This window comes from Microcaecilia unicolor, chromosome 7 (genome assembly GCF_901765095.1).
Source record: "Microcaecilia unicolor chromosome 7, aMicUni1.1, whole genome shotgun sequence".
In the NCBI taxonomy this organism is placed as follows: domain Eukaryota; kingdom Metazoa; phylum Chordata; class Amphibia; order Gymnophiona; family Siphonopidae; genus Microcaecilia; species Microcaecilia unicolor.
This window is the reverse complement of record NC_044037.1, coordinates 21,391,673-21,414,854: the sequence shown is the minus strand read 5'-3', so window position 1 is coordinate 21,414,854 and position 23,182 is coordinate 21,391,673. Positions and strand designations below refer to the sequence as shown.

The following is a 23,182-nucleotide window of genomic DNA, read 5'->3' as shown; positions in this document are numbered from 1 at the left end:
CCCGTAAGTTTTCTTTCGTTGTCGGGGTAGGCCTAGTTTGGCCTCGGTCGAGATTTTTCTCCCTTTAAATTTTGGTGCTTCAATTTTCGCCATTTCGGCCTTTGATTTCGCCGGCGTGATTTTTCCGCCCATGACATCGAAGCCTTCCAGCGGCTTCAAGAAGTGCACCCAGTGCGCCCGGGTAATCTCGCTCACTGATAGGCACTCTGCGTGTCTTCAGTGTCTAGGGGCCCAGCACCGCCCTCAGAACTGCAGTCTGTGTTCCCTGTTACAAAGGCGGACTCAGGTAGCGAGATTAGCCCAGTAGAACGTTTTGTTCTCGGGCTCTTCGTCGACATCGGCACCGGAGGCATCGAGTGCATCGACGTCGTCAGCGTCCGGACCATCTTCCTTGGCTGCCGCTCCATCGACTGCATCGAGGCATCGGACCTCTGCATCGGCGCTGAGGCATCGGGCGACTGCATCGACGTCGGTGGTACCGAGACTTCGTCTGCTGATGTCGTCGGACGGAGGTGCATCGTCAGGAGTGCAGGTGAGGGCTGTCCATTCCCCTGCTGGTGGCGGTGAGCCTTCGGGTGGGTCTCCTCCTACCCTGAGGGCTCCTGCGGTACAGCCCCCCCGGGATCGACCCTCTTCGGTCTCGGCCCCGAGGAAGCGACGGATGGATTCTACGTCCTCCTCGTCGGTGCCGGGGAGCTCCGGTGACATGCTTCGGAAGAAGTCGAAGAAGCATCGACACCGGTCTCCTCCCCATGTCGGCACCGAGAGCTCTGGGTCGCCGAGGGATTCGGCACCCAGCAGGCATCGGCACCGAGAGGACCGCTCACCCTCTGTTCAGGAGGTGTCGATGCGCTCCACTCTGGACAGCCCGGAACAGGTTCTGACGTCGACGCCTGCATCGACCTCTCAGCCTTTTTCTGCAGCCACTCTGAACGAGAGCCTCCGGGCCATTCTCCCAGAGATTCTGGGAGAGCTGTTGCGCCCTACCCCTCCGGTACCGGCGGTGCTTGCGCCTCCGGTACCGTCGAGCGTGGCGCCGGCTGGTCCATCGCCCAGGTTGAGGTCCCCGACGTCGGTACCGCGTGCGGTGCCGACCGCGGCCACCTCCCAGGAAGGCTCCCCGACTACGTCGGTGGAGGGAGCTTCGCCGATGCGGGCGAGGGAGTCTACCTCTCGACGCCCCCATCGTGGACGTGGCTCCACGGAGTCGAGCCTGGCGAGGTTGCAGACACAGGTCCGTGAACTTGTGTCTGACACCGAGGGTGAGGCCTCGTGGGAGGACGAAGAAGACCCCAGATATTTCTCTGACGAGGAGTCTGAAGGTCTTCCTTCTGATCCCACTCCCTCTCCTGAAAGGCAGCTTTCTCCTCCTGAGAGTCTGTCTTTCGCTTCCTTTGTCCGGGAGATGTCTACGGCCATCCCCTTCCCGGTGGTTGTGGAGGACGAGCCCAGGGCTGAAATGTTTGAGCTCCTGGACTATCCTTCTCCACCTAAGGAAGCGTCCACAGTACCCATGCATCATGTCCTCGAAAAAGACATTGCTGGCGAACTGGACCAAGCCATCTAAGTAATCCCCACATTCCCAAGAAGATCGAGTCCCAGTACCGGATCCATGGGGACCCAGAGCTGATGCACACTCAGCTTGCCTCACGACTCTGGAGTTGTGGATTTGGCCCTAAAGAAGGCCTAAGAGTTCTAGGGAGCATGCTTTGGCGCCCCCGGGCAAGGACTCTAGAACCTTGGACTCCTTTGGGAGGAAGGCCTACCATTCTTCTATGCTCGTGGCCAAAATTCAGTCCTACCAGCTCTACACGAGCATACACATGCGGAACAATGTGCGGCAGTTGGCGGGCTTGGTGGACAGCTCTCCCCCTGAGCAAGCTAAGCCTTTTCAGGAGGTGGTCAGGCAGCTGAAGGCGTGCAGAAAATTCCTGGCCAGAGGGGTGTATGACACCTTTGATGTTGCGTCCAGGGCCGCTGCTCAAGGTGTGGTGATGCGCAGGCTCTCATGGCTGCGTGCCGCCGACCTGGAGAATAGACTCCAGCAGCGGATTGCGGACTCGCCTTGCCGTGCGGACAACATTTTTGGGGAAAAAGTCGAGCAGGTGGTAGAGTCTCTCCACCAGCGGGACACCGCATTCGACAAGTTCTCCCGCCGGCAGCCTTCAGCATCTACCTCTACAGGTAGAAGATTTTTCGGGGGAAGGAAGACTGGTCCCTATGCTTCTGGTAAGCGTAGGTACAATCCTCCTTCCCGACAGCCTGCGGCCCAGGCTAAGCCCCAGCGCACTCGCTCTCGTCAGCAGCGTGCGCCTCAGCAAGGCCCCGCGGCTCCCCAGCAAAAGCAAGGGGCGAGCTTTTGACTGGCTCCAGCAGAGCATAGCCGACATCCCAGTGTCAGTGCCGGGCGACCTGCCGGTCGGAGGGAGGTTGATAGCTTTTCACCAAAGGTGGCCTCTCATAACCTCCGATCAGTGGGTTCTGCAAATAGTCCGGCAGGGATACACCCTCAATTTGGCCTCAAAACCTCCAAATTGTCCACCGGGAGCTCAGTCTTACAGTTTCCAGCACAAGCAGGTACTTGCAGAGGAACTCTCCGCCCTTCTCAGCGCCAATGCGGTCGAGCCCGTGCCATCCGGGCAAGAAGGGCTGGGATTCTATTCCAGGTACTTCCTTGTGGAAAAGAAAACAGGGGGGATGCGTCCCATCCTAGACCTAAGGGCCCTGAACAAATATCTCGTAAAAGAAAAGTTCAGGATGCTTTCCCTGGGCACCCTCCTCCCCATGATTCAGCAAAACGATTGGCTATGCTCTCTGGACTTGAAGGATGCCTACACTCACATCCCGATACTGCCAGCTCACAGACAGTATCTGCGATTTCAGCTGGGCACACGCCACTTCCAGTACTGTGTGCTACCCTTTGGGCTCGCCTCTGCGCCCAGGGTGTTCACAAAGTGCCTAGCTGTGGTAGCAGCGGCACTTCGCAGGCTGGGGGTGCATGTGTTCCCATATCTCGACGATTGGCTGGTGAAGAACACATCCGAGGCAGGAGCCCTGCAGTCCATGCAGATGACTATTCGCCTACTGGAGCTACTGGGGTTTGTGATAAATTATCCAAAGTCCCATCTTCTCCCAATGCAGAGACTCGAATTCATAGGAGCTCTGCTGGATTCTCGGACGGCTCGCGCCTATCTCCCAGAGGTGGAGACCGAGAAAAACTCTGACTCTTGAGAGCCAATAGGAGCTGTTGTGCTTTTTATACCAACTTTGAATGCTTATAATTTTTCAACCACTTGAAGGAAAGTGCTGCAAATTGGAATGCCTCATTACAGCCATGCATTTAGTACACCTACCAAAAATCAACCTGAAAGGCCAACTAGTTTAGAAACTACAGCAGCCTCAACATCGCTGTAAATTGATTTTTGCCGTTTTTTTGGCAAAGTTTGAGCCTAAACCATTCAAAACGTAAGAGGACTAGGAACATGGGGTTTTGCCAGTTCATTAAGCCCTAAAAGTAGTGCAGGTTCTCCAAATATCCCCCTTGTACTACTAAAACTTCCAGTTTTACAGCTTCTGGAAGTTGGCCCAAAATGTCATTTTTGCTCAGGCGACATTTTGCAACCCTTTACTTGAGGTCCCCTAGAACCTCCAATTTTTAGTCTTTTGAACTACAATTTTGCACAGCTTAGTTTTTTATCATAAAGAAACTATGTACCAAATTTCATCAAAATCTGAGATGGTGAGGTGGGGATGACCTTTAAAATTGGTCCACTTGACAAGGAATGACTCAAGGTCCCCAATGAGAGGATGTGGACTCACTTTTGGAAGATGCAGGTGGGTGGTTGGCTCTGCTTATTTCATCAGGAGTGGGCCCTGGGGACCTCAGACCAGTGGGTTCTGGAGATCATATGCTGTGGTTATGCTTTGCAGAGTCTTTTTCAGATGCCTTTATGGTATCTCCCGATGGTTCAGCTTTAAAAATGCAGGCGGTCAAGGAGACTAACACTTGCTTTCCTTGAGAGCTGTGTCATCTGTCGAGTGAGGCATGGGCCACTGTAAATTTGTGGCACCAAAAGAGAGCCTTGTTTTAAATCTCAAGGGATGAATGCCTCTCTGCAGATTCCCTGGGAATCTTTTTAAGCACTAACAGTTGATGATGTAAGATCACTGCTATTGAAATGCTCCTGAGCCAACTGCTCCCTGGATCAGTTCCCAAAATACCTACTCAAATCCATCCCTATGGAAGCAGTGAACTGGTTACTTGTTGATCTCACTCTACGCTGGCTGCAAAGAGCATTTAATCAAGAAACTTCAGACAGCTCAGAACACTACAGCTAGACTCATATTTGGTAAAACAAAATACGAAAGCGCTAAACCCCTACAAGAAAGCTACACTGGCTCCCGCTCAAAGAACGCATCACGTTCAAAATATGCACCCTAGTTCATAAAATCATTCATGGAGACGCACCAGCCTACATGTCAGACCTGATAGACTTACCACCCAGGAATGCGAAGAAATCATCCCGTACATTCCTTAATCTTCACTTCCCGAACTGTAAAGGTCTTAAATACAAACTAACACATGCGTCAACCTTTTCCTACCTGAGCACACAATTCTGGAATGCGCTTCCGCGCAACCTAAAAACGATCTATGAACAAGCCAACTTCTGAATTCTACTGAAGACCCATCTCTTCAACAAGGCATACAAAAATGATTAACAAATATGAACCCCTGTACACATATCCAGAACGACCTCTACAGTATTTGCTTACCAAACTACTATCATGTTTTTTCATCATCATGTCACCCTAGATCCTCTACTATTACTAAATGTATATTTTTTATATAATTCTTATATATTAAACATTTCTTACTATGTTGCTTGTTAAAATACTATCATGTTTTATCATTATCAAGTTACCCAGAATCCTCTGTTATACTAAGTTTATACTTTCTCATGTATTTTCACTATTCATGATGTATTGTAAGCCACATTGAGCCTGCAAAGAGGTGGGAAAATGTGGGATACAAATGCAACAAATAAATGTTAAAAACTGACTCTCTTCCTCCTGATATAGGCAAAATTGTTCTCACTGCTGTTGAAGGGATGTGGGCTTAGACGTAATATTGCTTGCAAACTACTGTCCAGTGGCAAACATATCCATTTTTACTAAAGTTATTAGAAACCTACATCAGTAAACAACTCTTGGAAAGATGTTCTGTATTACACTTGTCACAATTTGGCTTCAGATCGTCACATAGTGTGGAATCATTGCTGCTAGTTCTAACTACATATGTCAAACAACACCTTTGCAAAAGCGACCAAGTAATTCTTCAGCAATTCTATTTATCAGCGTCGTTCGATGTGGTTGACCACACATTGCTTCTCGAACGCCTGGATCAGATAGGAATAACAGGGACTGTGATCAAATGGTTCAGTGAATTCCTTTCAAATAGAAACTATTCTGTCAAGCAAAACAACCTAACTGCAGGGTCCCACAGGAATCTCACCTATCCTGTTCAATCTCTGTCATCCCTTGCCTCAATACACCTGGGTCTTAATGAACTACTATTATCGTATGTGGATGACATCCTGCCTCTCTCTTACCAGTGACAGCATCAAACAATGATGCAACTCAGTCTGTAGCGAATGGCATGACTGCTGTTAGCACTTGGGCTCTGACTAATAAACTGAAATTGAATGTGCAAAAAAACAAGGTTTTATGGTTCTGAAATCAGGGAGTTGAGGTCCCATCATCAATATCTTTGTCCAGTGGTCAAAGCTTTTACAGTTGAGGATGAAATCAGAGTACTAGGGGTCTTGCTTGATTCTTCACTCACCTTCTCTTCCCATATTAACCAGCTATGGAAGAAGACACTATTCAAAATGAGACGGCTGTGTCTAGTTAGACCATTCTTTGACCAAAAAGCCTTAGCACTACTAGTCCAAATGTTAGTCCTACCTCACTTGGATTACTGTAGCTTGCTATTTCTTGTTAAGTGTCAATATCAGAAAAAAAAACTGCAAATCACACAGAATACAGCTGCTAGACTAATTAGATTGTGTTTCAACTCATCTTAACAAACTGCACTGGCTTCCCATTGCAGAAGGACTCTGGTTCAAAGCTACTTGTTTAGTTTTTCAAATCTTACCGGGTTTCCCCTCTGAACTGTTACCACTTCGCTATATTTGGTCCAGTCTAACAGATTGAAAGAACAACTGATGCTAGCATCACCGTTTCAAAAGACAATTTGAAATCAGAAGATTTTCTGCTCTCTATTTCCTGTACTTGGAGTTAAAATATGGAACTCTTTACCTATTGCCATCAGAACAGAAAACAGCTACCTTAGCTTCAGGAAGAGGCTAAAAACCTTTCTCTTCCCAAAGACTGCTTCATAACAATCCATTGACTTCTACCTCCTAGTGTCATCCATTATCCTTTCCTTTAATATGTTTGGTCTCATACCTCACACTAACATTATTGGCTTTTATCTCATCTAGAATGTAAACCACACTTAACCCTGGCGAGGGGATATTCCATAGCATCCCACAGCTCAATCCAGAGACTTGTGGGTTATGTCCCTCTACCAGCAGGCGGAGATAGAGAGAACTTCAGAGGTTTACTATATGTGGTCATGTGCAGTCACTTTAACTTCAGTATTCTCTTTATCTAGCAGGTGCATGGTCATATCTATGCAGCTCTGGATTGATTGGCTCCTGGCCTGGTCCCCTGGGTCTAGTTGAGCTTCTGGGGTCTGAGGTGTCACGGGACTTGGGTGCACACCTGGTGGTGCCAGGTCCCTCCCTTCCTCCCCCTTCAACCCCTTTTCTCTGCCTGACTGGGGTTTGTGGTTCTCACTCTCCTGACTTTAAAAGGAGTCTGAGGTTTCTTTTGCTCTGATGTCCTCTCCTGCCTTAAAAATAAAATAAAATAAATGCCGTTTGAGCACTGCTAAAAAAAAAAAATCTGAGATTTGTCCAGCACGGTAAGCTCATGCCGGTTTGCAGTACTGGCTGAATGGTGTGAGGACCGACTTGGCATGTGACAGCGATTCCCGAAAGGGTGAGTAGTCATTATCCTATCTGTGCCAGTGGGCAGAGCAATAGCGGCTCCCAGTGTGGGAGCCACTGGGCTGCTACAGTTTCCTGTGCTGGAGTTCCACTGTACAGCCCAACTCCGTGGAGCAATGTGCTCCTTTCTTACCAGCTCATCTTGGTGGGTGCAGGGCACTTGTTTTCTTGGGTGTGCGTGCGCGCTTGATGGCTCCATCTTTCTTGCCACTCCACATGGCAGTGCTGAAGCCCCAGCGCTCCCCTGGGGCCTGATCTGCTTGCGATTCAGGTAGTTTTATATGTAGGCTTTTCAGAAATGTGACTGGGGAACTGGTGTGGATCACTCTGTTTCTTCATATTGGTTATTTAAGGGCTGAAAGGAGGCCTGGGGAGGTTTGCAGACTCCTGTGGGAGTCCTCAGGTTTCCCACAGCTTTCAAGGGACAAGGTCGGAGACCCATTAGTCCCCTGCAGGTGTTCTGTGGCAACAAGAGCCTTAAGCTGCGAGCTTGGAAAGTACTGACTATCTGAAAGTCTTGTGGGAGAGATGCCTGTGCTTCACTTGGTGATTTTCACTAAGAATATTTCTGGACCCTCCTTAAATGAGGTTCAGGGTGTGTGTACATCATTAATGGAAGGGAGAAAGGGATCCAGATTAGGGATCCTACTCTAGGTTTTTCACGCTTTCCTTCTTCCCCTTTCTCAGAGCATGGCAGTACAGTTTGTTTAGTAGTCAGGCTTAGGGCTGTTGACTTCATGTTTCTGTGAGAAATGTTACATTTTGAGGCTAGTGCAGGCCTCTCAGGTTTCTCTCTGTTTCCATGTTAATCCTGCACCCTCTGTGCTACCCTGGTGGCATTTGCTGTGTGTGTACTGTTTACATCAAACTAGTTTTGTTGAGGAGGGTGGCTGGCTGGCTGGCTTTTCATCCTGAAGGTTACAGGTTCAAGGCTGGTTTTATCCATCCTATTAGAAACTGTGGGCTCAGCTAGGTTTCCAATGGGGCATATTTTATTTCATTCTCTCTTATTGCTTGCCTGGCCAAGTAGTTCTTACATGACTGGAACAGTTATCAGAACTCTACAGCAGTAAAGATTGCCCTTCTCTTTCTCTCTCTCTCTTTGCACACTGATACTGGCCACACCTTTGCATACTAGCCTCAGCTACCCCGGTATCTACAGTGTACCCGGTACCTCTAATTGCTTCTATGGTATTTTTGGCATCTTTTCATGGTATGGGGTACCATATTCTCTCCTCGGGTGGGGAGCCCATGTCGATGGGCTTCACACTCAAGGACGTTGGTCCCTCCAGGAAACCGGTTTTCAGATCAATCTCCTGGAGTTGCGAGCGGTCTGGAACGCTCTGAAGGCCTTCAGAGATCGGCTGTCCAATCAAATTATTCAAATTCAGACAGACAATCAGGTTGCCATGTATTACATCAACAAGCAGGGGGGGCACCAGATCTCGCCCCCTATGTCAGGAAGCCGTCCAGATGTGGCATTGGGCTTGCCGTCACAGCATGTTCCTCCAGGCCACGTATCTGGCAGGCGTAAACAACAGTCTGGCCGACAGGCTGAGCAGGATAATGCAATCTCACGAGTGGTCTCTGAACTCGAGAGTGGTACGTCGGATCTCTCAAGCGTGGGGCACCCACTTGATTGATCTCTCTGCTGCTCAGACCAATCACAAGGTCCCTCAGTTCTGTTCCAGACTTCAGGCCCACGACAGGCTATCATTGGATGCCTTTCTCCTTCATTGGGGGAAGGGGTCTTCTGTATGCGTATTCTCCCATACCTTTGGTGGGGAAGACTTTGCTGAAACTCAAGCGGGATCGCGGGACCATGATTCTGATTGCGCCCTTCTAGCCGCGTCAGATCTGGTTTCCTCCTCTTCTGGAGTTGTCCTCCGAAGAACCATGGAGATTGGAGTGTTTTCCAACCCTCATAACTCAGAACGAGGGGGCGCTTCTGATCCCAACCTCCAGTCTCTGGCTCTCACGGCCTGGATGTTGAGAGCGTAGACTTTGCCTCCTTGGGTCTGTCGGAGGGTGTCTTCCGAGTCTTGCTTGCTTCCAGGAAAGATTCCACTAAAAAGAGTTACTCTTTTAAATGGAAGAGGTTTGTCGTCTGGTGTGACAGCAAGGCCTTAGATCCTCGCTCTTGTCCTACACAGACCCTGCTTGAATACCTTCTGCACTTGTCTGAGTCTGGTCTTAAGACCCAACTCCGTGAGAGTTCATCTTAGTGCAATTACATAGTAGATGACGGCAGAAAAAGACCTGCATGGTCCATCCAGTCTGCCCAACAAGATAAACTCATATGTACTACTTTTTGTGTATACCTTACCTTGATTTGTATCTGTCATTTTCAGGGCACAGACCGTATAAGTCTGCCCAGCAGTATCCCTGCCTCCCAACCACCGGCTATGGCACAGACCGTATAAGTCTGCCCGGCACAATCCCCGCCTCCCACCACTGGCTCTGCCACCCAATCTCAGCTAAGCTTCTGAGGATCCATTCCCTCGGAACAGGATTCCTTTATGTTTATCCCACGGATGTTTGAATTCCGTTACCGTTTTCCTCTCCACCACCTCCCGCGGGAGGGCATTCCAAGTATCCACCACTCTCTCTGTGAAAAGTACTTCCTGACATTTTTCTTGAGTCTGCCCCCCTTCAGTCTCATATCATGCCCTCTAGTTCTACCGCCTTCCCATCTCCGGAAAAGGTTCATTTGCGGATTAATACCTTTCAGATATTTGAACGTCTGTATCATATCGCCCCCGTTTCTCCTTTCCTCCAGGGTATACATGTTCAGGTCAGCAAGTCGCTTCTCATACATCTTGTAACGCAAATCCCATACCATTCTCGTAGCTTTTCTTTGCACCGCTTCAATTCTGTATGTGTTAGGCGGTGAGAGTCTGATATATACGGACAGGGAGAGGGATCTTGGGGTGATCAGTATCTGAGGATCTGAAGGCGACAAAACAATGTGACAAGGCGGTGGCAGTAAGTAGAAGGTTGCTAGGCTGTATAGAGAGGGGAGTGACCAGCTGAAGAAAAGAGGTTTTAATGCCCCTGTATAAGTCGTTGGTGAGGCCCCACCTGGAGTATTGTGTTCAGTTCTGGAGGCCGTATCTTGCTAAGGATGTAAAAAGAATTAGTACAATTAGTGTTTTTCATTATCGTGTAGAAGGTATACCTATCTTTGGACAGCCTTTAGTTGTTCGCTTCATGAGAGGTTTGCCTTTGTCAAAGTCCCCTGTCAAACCTCCACCAGTGTTATGGGATCTCAGTGTCGTTCTCACCCAGCTGATGAAACCTCCTTTTGAGCCACTGAACTCCTGTCATCTGAAGTACTTGACCTGGAAGGTCATTTTCTTGGTGGCTGTTACTTCAGCTCGTAGAGTCAGTGAGCTTCAAGCCCTGGTAGCCCATGCTCCCTATACTAAATTTCATCACAACAGAGTAGTCCTCTGTACTCACCCTAAGTTCTTGCCCAGGGTGGTGTCAGAGTTCCATCTGAACCAGTCAATTGTCTTGCCAACATTTTTCCCCCGTCCTCATATCCGCCCTGCTGAACGTCAGTTGCACACATTGGATTGCAAGCAAGCATTGGCCTTCTATCTGGAGCGGACAAGCCCCCACAGACAGTCCGCCCAAATGTTTGTTTCTTTTGATCCCAACAGAAGGGGAGTAGCTGTCGGGAAACGCACCATTTCGAATTGGCTAGCAGATTGCATTTTCTTCACTTACGCCCAAGCTGGGCTGACTCTTGAGGGTCATGTCACGGCTCATAGTGTTAGAGCCATGGCAGCGTCAGTGGCCCACTTGAAGTCAGCCACTATTGAAGAGATTTGCAAGGCTGCGACTTGGTCATCTGTCCACACATTCACATCTCATTACTGCCTTCAGCAGGATACCCGACGCAACAGTCGGTTCGGGCAGTCGGTGCTGCAGAATCTGTTTGGGTTTTAGAATCCAACTCCACCCCCCTAGGCCCATTTTTGTTCTGATTCAGGCTGCACTATCAGTTGTTATTTTTCAGGTCAATCTTTATGTCCATGCCGTTGCGAGGCCCAGTTGACCCTGTTTGTTGTTTTGAGTGAGCCTGCTTGTCCTCGGAGAAAGCGGAGTTACTTACCTGTAGCAGGTATTCTCCGAGGATAGCAGTCCGATTGTTCTCACCAACCTGCCCACCTCCCCTTTGGAGTTGTCTCTTCCCTTGTCTTTGCTTGTAATTTGACTGAGGCACGTTCGTGCTTCGGGCGGGAAGACGGTTGCGCATGTGCGGTGCGCGCATGGGCTCTGCAAACTTTGTTGCTAGGAAGATTCCATTCCTGGGGCTGCCGTCGGACGTCACCCATACATGAGAACAATCAGCCTGCTGTCCTCGGAGAATATCTGCTACAGGTAAGTAACTTCACTTTCACTTATGCCCAGGCTGGGCTGACCCTAGTGGGTCATGTCAAGGCTCACAATTTCAGAGCCATGGCTGTGTCAGTAGTCCACTTGCGGTCAGCCTGCATTGAAGAAATTTGCAAAGCTGCAACATGATCTTCAGTTCACACATTCACATCTCATTACTGCCTTAAGCAGGACACCCAACGTGATAGTCGGTTTGGACAGGCAGTACTGCAGAATTTGTTTAGGGTCTAGAATCCAGCTCCCACCCTCCTAGGCCCATTTTATTCTTTTCTAGGCTGCACTCTCACACAGTTTGTATATGGTTTTAGTTTGGTCCATGTTATGTCCTCACCATAGCAAGGCCCAGTTGACCTACAGTTTTTGTTTTCGGTGAGCCTGATAGCTCCACTTTTGAGAATTATAAGCCTGCTTGTCCTCAGAGAAAGCGAAGATACTTACCTGTAGCAGGTATTCTCTGAGGACAGCAGGCCTTAAATTCTCACAAACCCTTCCACCTCCCCTAGGAGTTGTCTCCTCTTTTTTCATATGCTATAGTATTAGACTGGCGGTCCTGTGCTCTCACGGCAGGCGGGAAGGCGCTCGCACATGCCATCCCTTCTTCTGCTACGCTGTGGTTTGCAGTCTATCTGGGAAATGCTAGTAATGTTGGTCACCACCAGCATGGTGGAAGTTGGGATGTGGTTGAGGAAGAGCGTGTATGGGGAGTGGGGGGGATGTATATTGGGAGAGACAAAATGGATTGAGACTGATTCTCCAGACTCTAACTTCCTTTTATTTGCATATATTTCTTCAATTGCACCTGAGCAACTGGACTGGCTCCTTTATTTCTCAGGGCCCTAGGCGCCATCCACTTTATCCAGCAGTGGTCATGGCTGTCAAGTTGAAATCTTTTTGCCAATGTGACCTCTGCTTCATTTTGCTCTCACGCCCTTGCTTTTCTTTCTCAGTAGATTTTATTTTTGTGAGTAGGTGGTGATAGTGGGGATAGAGGTGCCACAAGATTAAATTCATGCCCTGTGCTCCAAAATTAGTTCAAAGTAGCAAAACTGCATTTGAAGATTACTTTACAGGAAGAAAAGTACATTGTCCTCTTTTGAAAAAATTCCATTATGTGTAACTCTTCTTTCAGGCTATGATATGTCTACTTTCATCAGGCGATACAGCAGGTACTTGAATGAAAAAGCACTTTCCTACCGACTTGTAGCAGTTGACTTCACCAAAATGAAAAGAGGGTATGTGATTTAAAATTATTTTCAATATCTGAAATACATTATATTTGCCCTATAAATTTAGTCAGCAAAGTATGTTTACAATTCAAAAAAATCCAGTATAACAAGTATATATCTGAAACTCACAGAAAACTGCCTACAATTCAGAAAAACCTGAAAACACATCTTTTCAAGAAGTCTGTCCCCCCCCTGGTTCTGCCTAATCCCACACCACCATACATCACAAAAAGTTCAGAAATGGAAACAATAATATTAACCTCTCACAATATGCTAATATATCAACCTAAGCGTTTATTGTACTTCTGCATTATGTACTAGACTTCTACAAATTTAAATTTTGTAACCGCCTTTTTAGCAATATGTAAGCCACATTGAACCTGCCATATGGTGGGAAAATGTGGGATACAAATGCAATAAATAAATATATGAAACTGCTGTATATTTATAGATCTGTTTTTCTATGTTTTAGGATAGATGGAGTGATGAGAACCATGAATACTGAGAAATTGCTGAAGACCCTTCCCATTATTCAGAATCAGCTTGATGCTCTTCTAGACTTTGATGTAAGCATTTAGCTATCTTTAATTAAAAAAACATGTGGCATGTATTAATGTTTTCTGTAGTTAAAATTTAGTTGGAGATTTGACAGGGATAGTATTTGTGTAGTAATGATGACTCTGACCCTGACTTTTTTTTTTTCTTTTTTTTTTTTATGTGCAGGCAAATCCAAATGAGCTGACCAATGGTGTGATAAATGCTGGCTTCATGCTTCTCTTTAAAGATTCAATTAGGCTGTTTGCAGCATACAATGAGGGGATTATTAATCTGTTAGGTATGTGAAAACTATAATATGAGCTCTCATATAACCTTCATAAAGATTCTTGAAGCAAGGCATTATAAAATATTTGTTTTAATTTTCAAATTTGTCATTTAAGGGGTCTTTCATTAAGGTGTGCTTGCCCCCCCCCCCCCCCCCCCCCCAAAAAAAAAGACAAAAACAACAAGAAAAAAAACTCCCTTCCTGCCTAGCTCTGATATTAGCGAGGATAGATTTTTCTAACTTCTTCTTGTCCTACAGCCTGCTAACTCTTGCTGTACCATTGTAACTTTTGTGCACAAGTTCTGCCAGTTCTAGGATTAAAAAAAAAAAAAGAAGCAGCCTTAGGCCCCGATGCACAAAGGCAACTGTTAAATATGGTTGCCTCGCTAAAATTTAGTGAATCGCTAACAGCCAGCTTTAGAAATGTTAAGTAGTAGTAGACACTACTGTCAAATCCATTTGGCAACTCTGATGCACTGAACCGTCGCTGTTTTTTGTTAATTTACCCTGGAGGTCCAGTGGACCATGACCCCACCCTTTGACCCCTGAACCATTAAAAAAAAAATTTCCCTGGTTGTCCAGTGGACCAAACCCCTTCCCCTGTGCAAGCACGCACCCCTCCCTGTACGTTACAACAAGGTGGAGGCAGGAGGGCAGGAGCAACGGCTCCCCCCTTCTGCCTCTGGCCTGCCCAGAACAAAATGGTGGCGCCCAGGCTGTTGCACTGCATTCTGGGATGCACTGGGCAGGGCTAAAAACCATATAAGGAGTTTTTCCCTTCTTTGGTGTGTAGCCCTGCCCAGTGCATCCCAGAATGCGCAGGGCGCCGCCATTTTGTTCCCGACCAGCCCGAGGCAGGAGGTGGGGGAGCCGCTGCTCCTGCCTCCACCTTGTTCTAAGGTACAGGGAGGGATGTGGGCCAGGTGTGGGAGGGAGAGAGGGGTGTATGCCTACGCAGGGGAAGGGGTTTGGTCCACTGGACCACCAGGGAAAATGCTTTTTTAAAAAAAGTTCTGGGGGGGGGGGGGGGGGGGGGTCACTGTATCACAGGGGAAAACCTTTTTAAAAGGTGGCACCGGGAGGTGAGAGGTAGGTAGGAAGCACAAGCAGCCAGCCTTTATAGCTTCCTGGTTGTGCTTCTGTCCTCTCAGACAGCTCCACAGCAGCTGTAAAGATCGTTAAATTAGGGCTGCTCTGGAGCTGTGCATCCCGTAGAATACGCATTAGATTACGAATTAGCTCATTTAGAATACTAGCTACCTAAATGTGTGCTTTAGACTGGCTAGAATTAGTCTAAAGCAAACGTTAATAGCAAGGTAAGCTTTGTGTATTTGGTCCTTAGTCTCCCAACTGGTTTTAAATCTGAATTTTACGTTGATGAAACTGCTATAATTATTGGGAATATTTAGATTTACAAAAGGAAAGTTATATTCAATCTGAATTTGATTGTTGAATCAAACTGATTGGGTTATATCAGACTGTATCATTGCTGGCCACACATAGAGAACTTTTTTTTTTTTTTTTTTATAACAGCACTTGGCTGACTCACTGTGAGGTAATCACTGCACATCAGGAGGGGGGGTTGGGCTCTGAATAGGGAAACATAGACCACTTTGTAGCATTCCATGTGCTGGACCTGAACCAAAATATTGCTAAGTGATTTCTGATTATTTTATTCTAATTTCTCAACTTTCTGGCTACAAGTTTAGCTATCTAATATATCTATTGTCTTGAATTTAGTGCTTATTGCTTAATGAATTGGTCCTGTGAATCTGTATTGTGATGTACTTCTCTGTCTTCTAACCCTGCCCCCCCCCCCCCCCAAAAAAAAAAAAAAAAAAAAACAACAAAAAACCTTTCCCTTCCTACCTAGCTCTGATATTAAAGAGGATAGGTTTTTCTAACTGCGTCTTGTCCTACACCCTGCTAACTCTTGCTGTAATATTCAAACTAAAGCAGGAATTGGGTGCACTTAAAGCAGCTTCTGTCACTGCACAGAATCATACCAACTTCTCGCCACTGCCTCGAAGGATAAAACCACCTATGAAAAGATGGTTCACAGTAGGTTCAGGTAGACTACGGTATGTGGAACAGAAGCATCCGCTCTCACAAGTGTTGCCTCTACAGAATTCTTTTGCTCCATTACAGCACTGTGATGCCCTTGAAAATAGAACTGAGGCGGCACAAAAAGCAATGAAGGTGCAGAAAGAGGAGAGAGACCCCCCAAAGCTCTAATAATGAAACTCATACCAGGAAACTGTTGCTACTAGGGGATTCCATTATCAGAGGCATTAACTTTGAAACACAGTTCAAGGGGCCATGCAAAGCGAATTTCCTTCCAGGCTTCTCAGTTACCAGGAGTACAAGCAAATAATGACTATAATCAGAGAAGAAACTAAGGAGTCAAACACTGATGTTCTTATCCACCTGGGAACAAATGACTTGTCCAGTAATACCCCACTTGCAGCGCAGAGAGCTTTTTAGGAGCTGTGGAGGGGTTAAAACCTTTAGTACAAACAATAGTTTTTTCTGAAGAAGTACCTACCTTTGGAAAGGGAGAGAAAAGATTGCAAAGTACTGAAAATTTCAATAGCTGGCTCAAAGTCTGGCATCACCAAGAAGGTTTTAGGTACATAGGAAGATGGGGCAATACATGGAAAAACAGAAGACTATATTGTATCGATGGGCTGCATCTCACTGTGGCAGGAAAAAAAATCCTTGGGGAGAAATTTAGACAATATGTTTCTACACATTTAAACTAGAAGGCAGGGGTGGCATATGGAGGCAGGTCACTTTCAGTGGTCACCCCCATCTAAAGCTAAAGACAAGATGTGATAATAGAAAAGAAAGCAATGAAAACAACAATCTTAGCAAATCACGTCTTACCAACACAGCAGAAACTGAGACTAATCAAAAAACTAAACGAGGGTTGACAGAAGAAGCTGGAAACTACAGACCAGTAAGCCTCACTTCGGTTATTGTAAAAGTAATGGAAGCAATGCTGAAGGAAAGGATAGTGAATTTCCTGGAATTCAATAAGTTGCAAGATCTGAGACAACATGGTTTTACCAAAGGTAAATCGTGCCAGACGAATCGCATTGAATTCTTTGACTGGGTGACCAAAGAATTGAATCGAAGGCGTACAATAGATGTAATCTACTTAGATTTCATCAAAGTCTTTGACACTGTTCCTCACAGGAGGCTCTTGAATAAACTTGGCAGGCTGACGATAGGTCTGAGCCATGTTGTTCGAGGAACAGGTGCTGGGTCAATGCGATGGCAAGATGAGGACAACAGATGTCGACCTTGGTATTGCTTCTGTCCATTTTAGAAGCCCATGCCCTGCCTGTTGACCATATCTCAATGCTAGAGTTCTATCAGACATCGGAGCCAGTGCTGACTGAGACTGTACTCCTTTCCAGCCCATCAGGTGAGGACATTTTCTCAGTTCCTCAGCACTCTCACCCAGAGTCTGGATGTGAGTCCAGTGGTCTGACAGGCACAGACTTTCAGATCCTACTCGACCTCATGAAAGGAAGTCTTCCCTGGATCTCCTTACAATCTTTTTACAGGAGATGGCAAAGTCCGTCCCTTTTCATTTAGAGGTCAGGGATGAGGCCAGTGCCAAGACGTTGGACATTCTTGGCTGATTCCAAGGAGGCCATGACTGTGCCAATGTGCGGCATCAGGCACATTGGCATCCCGTCTCTGTGCAGCCCATTCAAAAGAAGATAGACATAGAGTCCAGAAGGCTTCCAGATTCGAGAAGCAGCAGCTTCCTCATCTCACCATTCTATGGAAGCTGAATCCACTCTCAAAAGAACCAAGAGCTCCAAGCCTTACATCTTGGCACTCCTGGTGAGGATACTCAGACTCCGGAATCTTTTGGGAGGAGGTTTACCAAGGTGCTATATTAATTTCCCACATACAGTCCTACCAACTACGTGGGGAACCTAGTGCACAGTGTGGTGGAGTACGCAGACATTCTGGTCCTGGAGTAGACTGCTGAGCTGCTCCAGATAGTAGCCAAGCAGAATGAGTGCTGATATATGACCAGGGCTAACTATAATTCTTGTGATGTGGTTTCCATTGAGAAGATCTGCAAAGCTGCAACTTAAACTTTGCTCTACATATGTACCTGTCATTACTGTCTTGATCAAGATTCCCTATATGACAGCCAGTTTGGTCAGATAGTCCTGCAGAATTTGTTTGGGGTCTAGAATCCAGTTCCACCCATAGACCATTTTTATTCTGTTCCAGGCTGTACCTTGCTTATTGCAGGCCTTCTATTCCCACTTTTTTGTTTCGGTAGGGATTCCCATTTGTGGTAATATGCCTGTTCAGCGTGTCCTTGGAGAAACCAAAGTTACTCACCTGTAGCAGATGTTCTCTGAGGACAAATCACATTACCACATACCCTTCCACCTCCCCTAGGAGTTGTATTCTATCAGCTGTTGTATTCTGCTGCCTGGTCCCGCGCAGCAAAGGTGGGAGGTAAGGTGAGTGCATGTGCATGGATGGCATTGCAAAAAGTTTCTGGAACTTCGGTTGCTTGCAGTACAGGGGCTCCATGGAATGGTGTCTCCCATCTGTGATGGTGTGTCCTGCTGTCCTCAGAGAACATGCTACAAGTGAGTAACTTTACTTCCTGTAACCATATCTGATGACAGTGCAACTAGTATTGTACTACTTACAACTCCTAAGAGCATAAGAAGTAGCTAGTCATACCATTTAAGGTGAGTCACTGAGAAGTACAAGTGTAGCTCCACTTCTCCTGTTTGTTTTGATTCTAGTCGCTGTGCTACCTGTTTGTCCTTTCAAAGCACATCCCATCCACCACTTGGAGCCTGAGAATTTAGGTTTAGGGGAGTAATGCTTTATAGTGGGAGTCTGAAACTCCAAGAATGCAACTTGGGGTGTAGCATTCACTAAAAGAAGGTTCTTTTCATGGCAGAGTAGACTAATTTATTTTGCTTTGGATGATGGCCTTACGACTGAACCTGTAACCCAACGTGTTAGAAAACATAAGTAGATTTTATTATATAAGAAAATTATTTGCATTTTTTTCAACATTATTTAACTTTTTTGTAGAAAGTATTTTGATATGAAAAGAACCAGTGCAAGAAGCCTTGATATTACAAAAGTTCCTTGCCAGAATGACAAATTATCTGAATTTCTCAAAGTGGCTGAGGTAAAGAGATCTACTCTCCCATCAAGGGCTTTATTCAGCTATCAGCACTGGTACAGTAGCATGCTTTGTGAAGGAGTTTGCAGATTTTATTTTGGCAGTTTATTATCCTAACAATATTTGCATAATTTCTGTGGTGAATTCATCTTCCTACTTTACTGCTGAATGCAGATTCTTATAGGATAATCTAGTTCATTAATATGCAGTCTCCAATTTGGTTTTATGCACTATAAAATATAATCTATTATCAGCCTAAAATACTGTGAATTTTATTTCTCATAAATTTTTACTTAGAAAATACTGGGCTAGTAGTCTTAAAGAACGAAAATCTTGCTAACTTGAATTAAAAAATGTTAACTTTAATGACACTGGGTTATATAGTCACATTAATCCTTTGTATGAAAGGTATTTACTGCTGTGCAACCTATAATAAGATTTGTGTAATTTTCTTTATTTAACATGCACATTATAATCCCTCCCTAGGCTCTCAAGTATCAGCAAGTGCCACTGTACCAGTTCAGAAAGTTAGTAATGTCCCTTGCTATGCTTTAACTTGTATGTAAACATTCAGACTCCATGATTCTCTATTCATTGCCACTGCATGTAGTAATGTACACTTTTTTTCCTTTTTTGTGATCCCAGCAAGTTGGAATTGATCAGGGTGACATTCCAGATCTTACTCAGGTCAGTGTACATTTCATGTTAATTTAACCCAGTTATTCATTCTATTTTGTTTTCCCTTTGTCTTTTACCTGTTGATGTGCTTTCATCATATTCATTCTGAGAAAACCATTCTCTTCCATATATTTATATATGGAAATTCATGTTTACTCATGAAAGATACATTATATATATTCATATTGTGAATTCTAAAATACATTTTGTTTAGGAAAGACATTTTGCTTTGGTGGTAATGATAGGAGAGTGAAATCAGTAATGAGTATATTTTGTTTTCTCCGAGGACATGCAGGCCTGCCTATTCTCACAAATGGGTGATGCTGACTGCACTGCCCAGTCCGGGACTTAAGATAAACATAAGTAAAATTTTGTGGAGCGCAAGACACACTCCACTGCACATGCGAGAGTGCCTTCCTGTCTGCTGCTAGAATGCGGACACGTCAGTTCTTACAGCGTGAATGAAAGGGGTTTTTTTTTATTTTTATTTTTACAGTCTCTTCACTTGCTCGGTCCAAAGAGCTTCTTTTGTGCCTTCCGGCTATTTTTCGATTCTCTATTGTGTTCCAATTTGTGGAACTCCTTTGTTTCCCTCCTTTATTTTCTTAGTTTCGTTTTCCCCGGTTTTAAGTTTACTTATTTTTTTCCGTTGTCACACAGCCATTTTTAGGCTTTGTCTACGGCTAGGTTCTTCCCTTTTTTTTTCTGGTGCCTTAACCCTTTTTCAGGCACCATCGCTTCGTTTAATTTAGCTGTGAAAATTTTTCCATCCCATGTCCACGAGGTTCCCAGTGACTTCAAGCATGATACCTGGTGCAATCGGACAATCTCTGGGAAAGACACACATTCTTGGTCTCTTCAGTGTCTTGAGCCCGACCACAGCCTGGCTAACTGTGTCTTTGCTTGAAGAAGAGGACCTAGGTTTACAGTGTGGCTCAACAAGTCTGGTTCCAGAACATCAAGCATCGCACCTACATTGGGAGTGTCAGTAAACATGGCTGCTGTGAGACACTTAGACACTGGGAGCAGTTATGCATTGAGTGGGTCTCCACCTGCCTTGAGGCCTCCTGCTGTACAGAGCCCCCGGGACCATCCACTATTGGACCCGACCCTGAGGCGATATGTGGGTTCGATGTTGTCCTCATCGGCACTGAGGAGCCTCGATGACAAGCTTCGGGCTAAGGCCAAGAAACATTGTCATCGCTCCCCCTCAACGCATGGTGCTGGGAGCTCGAGGACTTTGAGAGATTCAGCACCTGAGAAGTGTCTGCATTGGGAGGACCTCTCCCTTTTTATACAGAGAGTGCTGATGCGTCGGTTGCCCAGCATCCAGGACCCAGCTACCGAATCGACCCCGGCAGCTTTGCAGCCTGCTCCTGAGTTGGAACCCCAGCCTTTCCCAGTGGCAGCCCTTGATGAGTGCCTCAGGGCCTTGCTCCCTGACCTGCTGGATGGCCTTTTGCAATGGTGTGCATCGGAGGTGCTTGCACCTACCCTTCCTCCTGTTGCTGCCCTGCTTGGCCCTTAGCCTGCGATGCAGCCTCCAACACTGACACCAATAGAGGAAACTTCACTGGAGTCAAGGCGGTAACCGGCTTCTCGACACCATTCTAGAGGTCATGGCTTCTCGTCGAGGCAGGTTTGGTCTTGGCAGTCCCACCCAGAAGTATTGTGTGAATCTCCTCTGAGCCCTCCCCTCCACTTGAAATGATAAAGTCTCCTCTGGAGAGCCTTTCATTCCCTTCTTTTGTTAAGGAAATGGCTGCAGCCATTTCATTTCCTTTGGAAGTGAAGGATAAGCCCAGGGCCAAGATGCTTGAGGTCCTGGACTACAAGTAGTCTCCTAGGGGGGGAGGCTGTGACTATCCGCCTCCATGAGGTAGTCCAGGAAGTCCTCGTTGGGAATTGGGAGTCCCCTCTGTGGGGGCCGGTACTGCCCAAGAAGGTCGATACCTTGTACCTGATCCACAGCACACCTGGATTTGATAAGCCTCAGTTGCCTCACAATTCCATGGTGGTGGAATCTGCCCTCAAAAGAGCCAGGAGTTCTAGATACTAGGCTTGGTGCCCCCAGCAGAAAAGCTAGAACCTTGATTCCTTTGGGGAGGAAGATGGTCCAGGCCTCAATGCTCATCTCACGCATTCAGTCTTACCCAGCTCTTCATTGGCGTTTACTTGTGAGACTCTGTGCGCAAGATGCTAAACTTAACTAGCACGCTCCAACCAGAGCAAGCTGAGTCACTTTCGTCAGTTGGCCAAGCAGCAGAAGGTTTCAAAAGTTCTTGGCCAGGGGCACTTATGACACTTTTGATGTGGGGTCCAGGATATCTGCCCGAAGTAAGCAATGCGCAGACTCTTATGGCTGCATGTTTTCTGACTTGGACAGTTGGTTCCAGCAGAGGTGGCAGATGCCCCATGCTGGGGGGGGGGGGGTGGATAACCTTTTGGAGAGAAAGTTGAGGTCCACTGACCCAGATCAAAAAGCACACAATACCATCTCTTTTCTCTCCCGCCATACACCTCTCTGCATCAGTCTCCTCAGGAGGTCTTTTGGCAAGTGAGGAAGGTCCCATATACGCTGAAGCATAGTACACCACTGTTCTCACCAGCCTGTTCAGGCCTGACCCCAGCGCGCTTATTTTTGTCAACAGCTTGTGCACAAGGCCCATGCTGCTCCTCAGTCAAACAGAAGACCAGTTTTTGACTGGCTCCAGCAGAGCATAGCCGCATTACCAGTGTATGTCCCGGATGACTTGCCGGTCAAAGGGAGTCTGACGTTTTTTCACAAAAGGTGGCCCCTTATAACCTCTAATCGGTGGGTTCTCCAAATAGTCCGTCTCGGATACTCCCTCAGTTGGTATCAGAAACCTCCAAATTGCTAGCTGAGAGCTCATTCCTTCAGCTCTCAGCACAAACAGGTACTTGCAGAGGAACTCTCAGCCTCTGAAAGCCCAGGTGGTTGAGCTCATTCCACAGGAGAGGAAGTGCAGGGATTCTATTCCAGGTACTTCCTTTTGCAGAAGAAAACTCGGGGGGGGGGGGGGGGTTCCATCCTAGACTTAAGAGCTCTAAACAAATTCCTGGTCAAAGAAAGGTTCAGGATGGCTTCCCTGGACACTTCTCCCCATGATCCAGGAAAAGGATTGACTGTACTCTCTGACTTGAAGGAAGCCTATTCCCACATCCAGTACTTGCATCTCACTGGAAATATCTTCGATTTCGGCTGGGAACACATCATTTGCAGTCTCACATGTTGCCCTTTTGTCTGCATCAGCTCCCTGGGTTTTCACAAAATGTTCTAGTGGTAGTTGCAGTGTTGCTACGCAGACTGGAAGTCCATGTGTTCCCTTAATCTCAATGGTTTGGCTGGTGAAGAGCACCTCGGAGGATGGTGCTTGGGAGTCCATGCAGAGGACTATTCAGGTGCTAGAGCTTTGGGTTCATTTTAGCTCAACAATTGGAATTTATAGGAGCCCTGCTCAACACACTGAGGATTCAAGCTTACCTTCCAGGGCTGAGAGGGACACTTTTAGTTGCACGGCTATCCAAGGTTTGAGCCGCTCAGCAGATGTTTTTTGGGCCACTTGGCGTCCACAGTGCATGTCACACCCATGGCACGTCTCACATGCAGATCAGCCCCAATGGACCCTGGCTTCTCAATGGTATCAAGCCACAGGAACTCTAGATGATTGTCATCCGAGTGTCCCTAGAGCTTGTTTGCTCACTTTACTGGTGGACCATTCAATCCAATTTGACTCTGGTACTTCCATTCCAAATTCATCAGCTGTGGAAG

The 23,182-nt window shown here is 46.5% G+C and overlaps 1 protein-coding gene across 1 annotated transcript in view; it reads left to right on the top strand.

The window, feature by feature from the left end:
- Positions 1 to 23,182, top strand: part of LOC115474500 (phosphatidylinositol-binding clathrin assembly protein-like) — a 186,718-nt gene that overhangs the window by 57,139 nt on the left and 106,397 nt on the right. Inside the window, exons 5-9 of the mRNA XM_030209990.1 lie at positions 12,607 to 12,709; positions 13,176 to 13,269; positions 13,427 to 13,542; positions 18,618 to 18,717; positions 19,357 to 19,398. Coding sequence (XP_030065850.1) covers positions 12,607 to 12,709; positions 13,176 to 13,269; positions 13,427 to 13,542; positions 18,618 to 18,717; positions 19,357 to 19,398 — 455 coding nt within the window. The remainder of the gene's footprint in view (positions 1 to 12,606; positions 12,710 to 13,175; positions 13,270 to 13,426; positions 13,543 to 18,617; positions 18,718 to 19,356; positions 19,399 to 23,182) is intronic.